The sequence below is a fragment of the Sinocyclocheilus grahami genome, unplaced genomic scaffold (genome assembly GCF_001515645.1).
Source record: "Sinocyclocheilus grahami isolate Dianchi unplaced genomic scaffold, SAMN03320097.WGS_v1.1 scaffold623.1, whole genome shotgun sequence".
NCBI lineage: Eukaryota > Metazoa > Chordata > Actinopteri > Cypriniformes > Cyprinidae > Sinocyclocheilus > Sinocyclocheilus grahami.
In genome coordinates this window covers 13,236-24,964 of record NW_015505802.1, presented here as the reverse complement: position 1 = coordinate 24,964, position 11,729 = coordinate 13,236, and the positions used below count along the sequence as shown (strand labels likewise).

Below are 11,729 nucleotides of genomic sequence, written 5' to 3'. Positions count from 1 at the left end.
CTTTCCCTTTAAATTGTAATGGACCTCTGCTGCCCCCGCCCCTCTCTTCCGAGCCGCTCTCAGAGAGACTGTTTACTTTAGACGCATTCATCTGAAACTTGCTAGTTACCACATTATTAGGAAAGGTGATTTGCAAAGATTCATTACAAAACATTATACTCACTTCTTCTGTAGATGAGGCTGGATCACGAATGATTCGCGCGAACATAAGACGCATTTATGTAGATCGGGGGCGCATTCCCTTCAGAAACAATGTAATCCACTGCGTCTTCAGCGGCTCAGATGTCGGGAGTAAATGATGACTGCTGTTCATTATTACATCCAACAACAGAACACCTCAATCGCTCAGGAGTCATTCTTGTCTACATCTGCTCCGGCGGTGAAACAATGGCGGACTGATGACAGTCACTCAGGGCGGAGCTAAGGTAAGACACCAGTCCAGTCTGTGCTGAAACACTGCTGTCAATCAAACTATCGTGGGAGGGGCCTGTCTGTGTGACATCACAAAGAGAAATCGGCTGAGATCTGAGATCGGCTCGATTTGAGGAAGGGGAAAACATTTAACCAGATTTTTAAAAAAACACAGGGTGGATTTTTATCATTATAGGGTGGTTGTGTACACACACTGCCAACACACATTTCAGTTCAAACTACTTGTAAAAGTGCATGTAGCATCCTATGACCCCTTTAACGCACCCCTATTGTGCTCGCATGCGCTCTTTAGGAGTAGATCAGGCACAGAGGCATACTCTGTCATGTTAGGGTTGGCCACTACACCTGCATCGCTCATTAGAAACGCTCAGGCTCATGGGACTCAAGCAGCATCATAAATGCAGGCTTTGTAAGCTGCTTTGTCTAAGAGTTGCTGCCAATTTCCCCTAATGAGAGTCCATCCTGCTGCGATCCACAGAGCAGAGCAATGTGTCACAGTCCTGTAGCCTCATGCAAATGCTTTAGTCAAATGATCGGCTCACTTACAGCCGGGGGGTTGGGAGACATTGACATTCAAAACGCATCACCCACTTCACATTCCTGTTCCACTCTGCAAACAAAATATGGCTGTATTTAAACAACAGTTCCTGTAGTGCAGAGATGTGCTGGCTCTCCTCAACACGACACGCAGGGGAGCAGCGGTGATGACCGGAGACGGACGGTGTGACTGAAAACGTTTGGATCCTGGCTGCAGTCGCTTCCTTCCTTTTCTGCATTCCTCTCTTTCTGAACTGTGAAGAAGAACAGCATGCTGTGTTTCCTCTGCTCTACACATTCAAAGACCCATCAAGCATTTTACTGAACTTTTGCTCTCTTTCATGCTCTACATTTTTCCTACATGTGTACTGCAATGTGGAAAAAAACAGCGAGCTTTCAGATCAACACCACTATCACAACAGCGACCACATCATACTTTAGCAGATACTTTTATCCAAATCCAAACTGGAATTCAGAGACCTTTAGCCACTGCTGTTTACATAACAGCACACATGTGTGTGTGTGTGTGTGTGTGTGTGTGTACCTACTTAACCATATTTTGGGGACAAATTTGTACCCAAAAGTGAGCTAAACCTGACAAAATCTCCAAAAACCTCCCTTTGGGGACGTCCTCATTTGTAAAACTGGTATAAAAATAAAGTAAACAAAGTTTTTTTTAAATTGTAAAAATGCAGAAAGTTTCAGTTTGTACAGTATAAAAACCATTATGCCTATGGCATGTCCCCATTTAGATAGCTAAGTAAACATGTGTGTGTGTGTGTGTGTGTGTGTGTGTGTGAGAGAGAGAGAGAGAGCTTCATTAGAGCTACAAAATTGGCATTTAGTTTTAATTGCATGGAGCAACACTTTGGCAATATGAATGTTAAAATATTTGTCATGCCAATAAAGCACCTTAAAACTGAAACAAAGAGACAGACAGAGAGAGAAATCCTGACACGCTCAGTGGACCTGAACCAGCCTGCAGTGTCCAGCTAGTCAAAAACAGATGCTTCACGTCAAAACACAACCCTTCTGTGGACCTTTAATGGACCACAGTTTGCTTGTTAAAACGAGCAGTTAGCGAGTGCTGCATTGTGGGAATGGATGCAGAGCGGGTTAGCGGATGGATGTCAGAGCAGTACAGACTCCGGGAGCAGAAGCTGCGGTCAGTGCCGCATTCAATTCTGATCCCAGAGCAGCTGAGAGGAGCAGAAACCGGTTACTGAGGAATCTAAAGAGCGCTGACTCGCCACAGGCCACAGAAGTACACACACCACATATGTTCTATGCACACGCTCCAACCTACACTAATAACAAATTACATAAAATCCCAGAGCCGGATTCACGAAAATCTTCTTAAGAAATTAGGTAAGAAATTTCCCAAGATAAATTCCAAGAAGTCTGTAAGAATGCTACTAAGTGCAATTTTCAAAAAATTCTTAGTTCATAAATATGTTCTTAAGAAGAAAATGACAGTTTTTGGAGTTCTCTGTCTGATTGAATGAATGGCTGAAGACTCAGGGAAAACCATAAAAGGCCGGCTTTTTGCACTGCCTGCAGATTACCATAATAATCATAATAGACCTTAGATAGGGTAGCGCCATATCTAATTTTGACAGGAATGAAAACGAGGCTGTGAAGGATAGAAGTGCAATGCCTTCAGTGGATCGTGCTGTTGTTTGTTCAGCTGACGAAATGTAAGTTGCAAGTTATACAGTGTAAATACTGTAGTCTTCCATGTTAAATTCAATACGATGTCCAACCTGATTAAGGTCTGTAAACGTGCATACTATTATTCCCGCAACCACCTGTGTCCAGCACTCTGCCTCGCATGGTTTAATGCACAGCATATTTTGAATTGTGTATTTATGTGCTAAAATTAAAAACAAGCTCCCTATTTGACTCATTTTTGTAATGAGTCAAATAGGTTGAATAAATGATTCAGTGATTCTCTCATTAACAGCGTCAAATGCTTGGTTCCTGAATGAATCAGTCGTTTTATGTTAAAAACAAAACATTAGGCCTATTTATGCATCTGTAACTGCAGGTTAAATGCATCCATGTCCCCTCTGAGATACATAAACTGTGTAAATACATCTAAATATCACTTCAGATGCAGATTCCAGAAATGTGTTCTTATGTTGGAATAAAAGACACTAAGTACCGGATGAAGTGCTTCTTATTCTTACCCAAAAATAAAAAATGGAAGAAAGAGTTAAAACTGAACACAATCTTGCTACTCAAGCCATATATGAACATTTTTTATATTATTTATTTGCTTCTTTTCCATTTTGCATTTACTTGTACTTTTACTTTCAATACTTAAGTATGTTTAAGATTTAAAAAAATACTTTTCGTACTTAAGTACAATAAATATCACATACTTTACGACTTTTACTCAAGTAATATTCTAAACGGTGACTTCAACTTCTACCAAAGTCTTCTGGTAAGATATCTGTACCTTTACTTGAGAATGGCTTTCAGGTACTTTATACGCCACTGGTTTCACAGCACAAAATTCATCAGTGCACATTATTTAAAAGAAATATCTGTCTGGAACAAACACAGGCAAGCAGAGTGATGCAAACAGTGAAAAGCTGCAGTGCTAAACAGAACAGTAAAGGCTGGAAAACACCACTCAACTCCTAAAATCTGAACATCATACAACTTGCCCACTTTGTAAAAGGCTACAGAGAAAAAGTGGGCATTATGCACTAAATGACCAAGTCACATATGTTTAAAATCGACTCAAAATATCAATAATATCTGATATCTGATGTCTAATATTGATGGACCAGATGGAATCTGAAGCTAAAAAAATCATCTGTGCTCATCATCATACGCAATACAATTTTATGTGAACTCCAACAGAGTAAAATGTGCAAGCTGAATCTGACTTTAGCAACTAGCGCTGACTTAAGTGTTCTGACAGTATATATTTACAGAATCATTTTTGTAATGCATAATTACATTGTCAGAAAATCAGCCCTTCCTCAAACCTCAATGCTTTCAAAAAAAAAAATGCCGTTGCTTGGTGTCAGAAGTGACAGGGTGGAGCTGTGTAAAAATCAGCGTAGAGTTGGAGTCGTCACACTGTTGGCATGCAGATTACACTTGCTTAATTGGATAGAGAAAAAAATCCATCTACCTGCTCTGTTCTGATTAAAGACGTTAAAACTAGAGAAGATTAGATTTTCTTTAAAAAAAAGAAGACATACTGTATATTTGTATGTAGTATAGAGACCTTTTATTTAATATTTTAATAAGACAGCAATAATTGAATTCTAACCCTACTATCATCACTTCTTTTTTCCATTTCTTTTCTTGTCTTTCTTTATTTTTCTGTTAAAACATCTTAAGCTATATGTCAAAATATTATTGTACATGATATTTGCTAAGGGCAAACTAATTTTGTTGGAATTTTCTGTGCCAATTTGGAAAACTCAATAAATTAATAAATGGCATTGGAGAGAAAATTTGTGCATTTGCGCAGTGGAAGGAAATCGCAAGAACGCTGCCGATCCACAACCTGCTGTTCTCAAAGACAAATACTGACGTTCTTGTGTCACATTTGCCAGAAGACAGCAACCCTCCAGTTCTCCTTCCTAGCCAACTTACAAAGCATGTCTAATTCTATCCTAATTCTGATTCTAATTCTATAGTCAGAAATAATCTGCAATCATATTTTTTACTGTAAACCACTAAAAAGGCCATAACATTTTGAGGAAAAACGGATGTGCAGTAATTAAAAGCAAACCACTGTGTAAGAGACACTCTCTATTATTATTAGAAAGTAGATTTGCCTTCGTCTATAATGCTGGACAGAGTTTGCTTCAGAACCGTCACTGAGGATTCAGAGAAAGAGAGAGATTCCCTACACTTGAACAAATGAGATTAATTACCTTATTCTGATCGGTCCAGTACAAGAAGTAGCCCTGCGGATCCACACGCAACGTCACCGGCGTAACTGTGGTGCAGTCCTACAAAAACACAAGAGAACAACAATCACATCAGTGTCATCACAGCACTTTAAAGGGACAGTTCACCCAAAAATGAACATTCTGTCATTAATTCCTCACTCTCATGTTGTTCCAAACCTGCAAGACCTTAGTTCATCTTCAGAACACTAATTTTATATTTCTGATGAAATCCGAGAGCTCTCTGACCCTGCATAGACAGCAAGGGTACTACCACTATCAAGGCCCAGAAACGTAAGAACATAGACAAAACAGTCCATGTGGCATCAGTGATTCAACCGTAATGTTATGAAGCCACAAGAATACTTTTTGTGCACAAAGAAAACAAAAGGATGAGTAATTAATGATAGAATCTTCATTTTTGGGTGAACTACCTAGGATATAAGAAACAATATAAACATGATAAACAAAGGCCGACTCGAGTGTATGTCCGTTTTGTACTGTAATTGGCACAGTCTGCTTTATTTTTTCCATTTGCTCTGCTTGAGCTTGAATGCCTTTGTTCTTTATATCTATAATAAAGAACAAAGGCATTCAAAAATATCCATATTTAAAACGTTATAAACACTTTTCTCTCCGTTTGCACATATGACAGTTAGAGGAATTGAGAGAAAAGTGTTTATAATGTTTTAAATATGGATATTTTTCTTACAAAAATGCATGGATTTGATACAGGAGGCCTTTATTCACCCCCAGAGCCACGTGAGGCATGTTTTATTATGAATGGATGCACTTTATTTGACTGCTTTTGGACTGTTGAACAAAAACACCCACCTACTGCCATTATAAAGACTGGAAGAACCAGGATCATTTTTAATATAACTCCGATTTGATTCGTCTGAAAGAAGAAAGTCATATGCACCTAGAATGCCTTGAGGGTGAGTAAAACATGGGCTAATCTTTATTTTTGGGTGAACTAACCCTTTAAACTTATTCAAACTTATTATAAAAAATATTTTAAAATAATGTCTCTCTCCTTAAACATCATTTAAATAAACAGATATTAAAATATGTTTTTTTATGAGACCAAATATTCAAATACAATATTTTAAAAAATGCCCACCCCCAGCGGAGGCGTCTGATTGAGCGCTGCAAATGGGTAAAATCAATCTCTTGGCTGGAGAAAATAGCTTTGGGTATTCTGAGGGATTTTTGTTACTGCAAAGACATTGAAAAAGCAAAGCTCCAGAGACATTCTGCCATTTTCTGCATGATGGCAACACGCATGCAGACTGTAAGACATATTTTGCTGAAAGCATGGAGGAGACGAGGCAGTTTAATAATGACCAGAAAGGTGTTTTACACGCAACAAGTAAGCTGGTGATGTTTTCTTTAGTATTCCCCCACAATACAATGAGAGAGAGACAGAGACACACACAATTTCAGCTGTTCATATTGGGCAGATTAAATTGTATATTGTATACAAAGGTTATTTTATTTGCAATTCAATAAAAATGATTTCTATATTAAATATGCTTAATAATATTATTTTTTTATATTTAATTTCTATAATTAAATATAATTTAGTGAATTAAATACTTCAGAACTGAAAACATGAGTAATCTTATTTGATTATTTTCTGTTTTTATTTTAATCTTGATGGACTCACAGCAAAAGATCAGAAGATTCATATCAAATACAAGCATCAGGTTAACGCTTGAGAAACATTACAAAACTAAAGCCTCACATCAGCCAAACTATTATTAGAAAACAGAGTTCAGCCTCTGCTTCTGATTGGATGAGAAACACATGGATCTGATAAACACACACCTGTGATGCACATCACATCAACTCTAAATTAAGACATGAGTAAAGTTGTAAAAGTGACTGTAAAAACCAAACGCCATCAAGCTGAACTGTTCTGAGCAATGTTTCCATTAGTTTGAATGACTCTCACATGTCAATACGTCCTGGCCAATATATCCACCATGGTATAATCAGCATAGCAAAACATCTGTCGCACATACCGACCAGCCCTACTAAGGTGACATGTGACATTTTGATGATCACTAATTCTCTAGAAGTTGGTTTCTGATAGACTGGCATTGCAAGTAGATGAGGTGTACTGAATAAGTGACTAATACTGAAAAAAAGCCTTACTTTGTATTATTTGGCAGCGTGTTCCCTGTAGGTTGTAATGAATAAAAACGAGCAACAAGCACAACATTAAGTGAAAGGATTGAATGATTCTGAAAAACTTTTCAAAATTTGGTTTTGAAATTATTTGGTTTTCAAAAGCCTCTTCCGGCAAACCACTTTGCTTTTCAGTTTGACCAGTGAGAACACAAAGACTTTAAAAGCTGAAAGTGAAACAGGATGAAGAAAGTTGAAAGAATAAAAGTGACAAAAGAGGAAAGAGTGCACAGGACAAAAACATGTGAACTCAGGAAATCAGCCTGGAATCAGACCCAAACCAACCACAAACTGGGAAAAACAGGAGCATCTCATGCATCCCTGCTCCTCATGCACATGTTAGGAAGCACGGCCATCCCTGGAGGAGATCAGCGAAAGCGATCCACAGCTTCAAGACTGCATAATTTATCACCTCGGAGAGCTGTTTTGGAGCATTTCTGATATTACGTTTCTTTTTGTTTATAAAAATAAGAACAAAAAAACACTGGAAATCTACATGAAAAACATGGGAATTTAATGTCTCTGGTCACTAATATTAGCTTCTATTCTGTACCCACTTGAACACTCGCAAACATGATATTTAGATTTATTGATTTAGCAGACGCTTTTATCCAAACTGACTTTCAAATGAGAACTATAACAAAGCAATTCATCTTGAGGAGGCTATAACATGAGAAGTGCTAAAAATACATTATGTTTTGGTTTCTCTTGACTAAATAAATTTACAAACCAACTGATTTTTAAAATCGACTACTTGGCGGATTGTTTAAACGACTAGTCAATTCCTCAGTTATTTGAAAGAAGCTCAGTATAACTAAGCTGTTTTTAGTTCATCTGACTCCAATAAGATTACAGCGCTAACCTCTGCAATTACATGATGCCTTTATATTAGGAAGAGGCTCATGATATGTCCTTGACCCCCAAAAGTTAAAAAACCCTACTATTTGTTGACCTCACTAACTATATGGTTATTGGGTGAAAAATCAACTAGGCAACCATCATGCCACACCTCTTCTCTTGACAAAGATTTAACTAGGCCAGTTTATGACAGAGTAAGATCAGAGCTCCAGCATCACAGAGATGAGGCATTACCATCAGCAATGATGATCATAAACAATTCCCTGATCCGCCTGCTGGATCTGCATTTCAGTAGTTCATGGGCTGGGCAAAACACAGTGGATGTTGAAGAACACTCCTGAAGCACAGCAGCACATAGCTAGAGATGTTCGGATAAACCTGATAACACTTGACTGGTAAAAATCCCACTTGTATCCTATACAAAGTCTCATCAGAAGCCGACGTGATACTGTCATCTCTCTATGCCTAACACAACAGTTTAACTGAGGCTTACTTACGTGCAATCAATTTGAAATACCAATAATGACCCAATCCATAATTTGTGTCAAACTCACGCACTGTGATCTGTGATCTCCAGGTAATGTAGTTATCACTGTTGTTTAGTTTTGTCTGTCTCTCCATGAAGCTCTGTTTTTGAAGCATTTTGTTTTCCTAATGCTAATCAAACCTCTTGGACTTGATGACTTTCAAGACAGCTTTGACCTTTTAAGGCAGAAGAGTCCATGAAAGAGGATAATATGAGGAAATATGGGAACAAGGAAATGTTACGTAAAAAAAAAATCATCACATTTCCAGGATCACCTGCCAGGTGCATATGCTGCCATTTGTTATGATTAAAATTATTAATAAAGGTAATTTGCCTAAAAATAATAACAATAACAATTTCAAACAAACATCACTAACAATCTATTAAAGAAATGGAAACAGCTATGCAAATATGTCCTGTCAACATGCTGAACAGGGTTTCATATTTGTTTGAAATACATATATTAAAATATGTATATATATATATATCCTACTCTGCATATAATAATGCAACACAATCTTAATCATGTAAACTTTGTCATTATTTACTCAGCATCATGTCGATCTAAAACAAGGATGCGTTTCCGCGATCTGTTTAAGCTTAAGATACTTTAGAGAAACGCTGGGATTTATTGGGTTCCCAGCAATCTTCTTATCTTGTGCTTAACAGAAGAAAGAAAAGTCACACGGGTTTGAACGACATGAGGGAAGTAAACGATAACAGATGCTTTGTTTTGGGGTAATCTAATATGTTTTCCAAAAAATAAAAAAATTAATGGGATGATGACATTTTAGTTTAAACAACTGAATCCACAAAAACATTCTAATTTAAGACACACAGAAAGCACTCCGAGAGAAAACAAGCATCTGTGTAACTGGACTTTTTGACAGAATCTGACAGTAACACCGGCTGCTCGCGCTCGTACCGCTTTACAAGAACACTCTGAAGAGGGGAAAGGACTGAATGCGGCACATGTTACTCACATCGTCCCATTTAATGAATTTGTCGCCGGTCCTCAAGCTCTCGGTCACCGACACGCGTTTGAGCTGGAGCGCGTGAACCCCCGGCTGCGCCCCCGCCATGCGTCCGCTGCTGCTGCTGCTGCTCCCGCAGATCTCACACATTCACTGCTGCTCCCGCAGATCTACGCATTCACTGCTGCTCCCGCAGATCTCACACATTCACTGCTGCTCCCGCAGATCTCACACATTCACTGCTGCTCCCGCAGATCTGATAGAGATCTCACACACATTCACTGCTGCTCCCGCAGATCTACGCATTCACTGCTGCTCCCGCAGATCTGATGGAGATCTCACACACACTCACTGCTGCTCCCGCAGATCTGATAGAGATCTCACACACTCACTGCTGCTTCTCTGTGAAAGAACTCGCTGCTCGCCCCCGAGATCAGATGCGCGGTCCTCGCGCTCCGGAGCGCGTCAGAGAGAAAACATGAAAGATGAGATTAATAGAGACTTACAGACGATCTCAGCTTTTGTTCTGTAGTACGACGCGATTAGAAAGAGTTTTAAGCAGGCCGTTTTAAGTCGTCTTTATTTTCAATAATTTACAGAATTTAGTATTTAGCCTACAATGTTATTAATGCATCTCCCTTACAGATACATATGTTAATTAACTGAGTAATTATAAACGGCATCAAGCCCAAAAAATATAGTAGCTATATCAACAATTTAAAAAAAATCACATCAATACTTCTCTCTGTGGTTCACAGAATAATAGTGAATTATTAATTAATTATAATGGAATCATACTATTAAGTGTCACTACTACATTTACATAAAATGGGAAGTTATTCTGCAAAAACAAGTGGGAGTGGAAATATTGTAACTTACGAAGACTGCACTGAAAAGGCAGCAGGCATTTTTTAAAACTAAATTAAAAGTACAAATTAAGAAATATAGCAATAACCATAACTCTAATACCAACATTTTAATTGGTCTTCAATTTAACTCAGACGCTTTGTGGTTATTATTGTTATCTTAGAGTACAAAACTTAACATTCTCAACTCAACAAATCTTAACTAATGGGTTGTCATTTAAAAGCTTTTCATCTGAGGTTGGAAGTGCAAATATTTATATTTGAGTTGCAACACTCACCTCAATGTTCAATGCTCTAATGCCATCTTGTGGTTCACTTATTCACTTACTGGAGGTATTTCCTACTGTTACAAAGTTTGGGTTCAGTAAATGTTTTGTTGTCTTCTCACCAATACTGCATTTATGTGATGAAAACTACACTAAAACCACAAATATTGTGAAATATTATTACTATTTAAAATAACTGTTTTAATATATTTTAAAATGTAACTTTCATATGCTAAACTGATTAGCTGCTCAAGAAACATTTCTTCTTATTATCTATGATTAAAATGGTTGTGCTACTTAATGAAGTGTGGAAACAGAAATCTTTCTTTCCATTCCTTGAGGAACAGCATTCATTTGAAAAAGGATTTTTTTGTAACACGGTTAAAAAAACCCTGCAACACATAAACACACATACAGTCACACACAGAAAGGACTTTTGCTTCAAGTGATAAAATATAACTTAATTCCCACCATATTTCTGATATTATCTATCAAACTAATCTGATTAATTTGATCATTCGCTTTTATTCTAAAACAGCGAGTGCAGTGCGCGTGCGACGCATTAGCATTCGTTAGCCGGTTAGCTTGTCATTCGTGTTTCCATTCGCATCTACTGCTGTTTTCTTTTTTCTCTCGCTCCGTTTCTTTTCTCTCTCGCTCTGTTTTTGCACGAGTTCATCAAACAACTGTGGTAAGTCAGAATCATTCATCAATCACAGTGAGTAATGGCTTCTTCTCCTGCTATTGTTGTTTGCACCGCTTGCCACATGTATAGTTTAGCTCTCTCTGTCAGCGACGAGGGATTCACATGTGATAAATGCAGGGAAATAGTTAGGCTGACAGAGAAGATTTCAGAATTAGAGACACCAGCCAGCATAGTCCAATGTTTACCGGGAGCCAGAGCACCTGACATCTTGGCAAATTTAAAAGTGCTGGCTAATGCTAAACGTAAATACAGTAAGATTGTTATTCATGCCGGTGCTAATGATGTTCGACTTCGCCAGTCGGAGATGACTAAAAATAACATTAAAGAGGTGTGTGAACTTGCAAGTATGATGTCAGACACCGTAATATGCTCTGGTCCCCTCCCTGCTTACTGTGGTGATGAGATGCACAGCAGACTGTCGTCACTCAATGGCTGGATGTCTAAAGTGGTGTCT

The 11,729-nt window shown here is 38.1% G+C and overlaps 1 protein-coding gene across 1 annotated transcript in view; it reads right to left on the bottom strand.

The window, feature by feature from the left end:
* LOC107557900 (1-phosphatidylinositol 4,5-bisphosphate phosphodiesterase beta-1-like) overlaps nucleotides 1-9,871 on the bottom strand; it is a 99,024-nt gene extending 89,153 nt beyond the window's left edge. Inside the window, exons 1-2 of the mRNA XM_016241476.1 lie at nucleotides 9,447-9,871; nucleotides 4,872-4,949 (exon numbers count right to left, since the gene is read on the bottom strand). Coding sequence (XP_016096962.1) covers nucleotides 4,872-4,949; nucleotides 9,447-9,587 — 219 coding nt within the window. The 5' untranslated portion in view covers nucleotides 9,588-9,871. The remainder of the gene's footprint in view (nucleotides 1-4,871; nucleotides 4,950-9,446) is intronic.
* Between the last annotated feature and the right edge of the window lie 1,858 nt (nucleotides 9,872-11,729).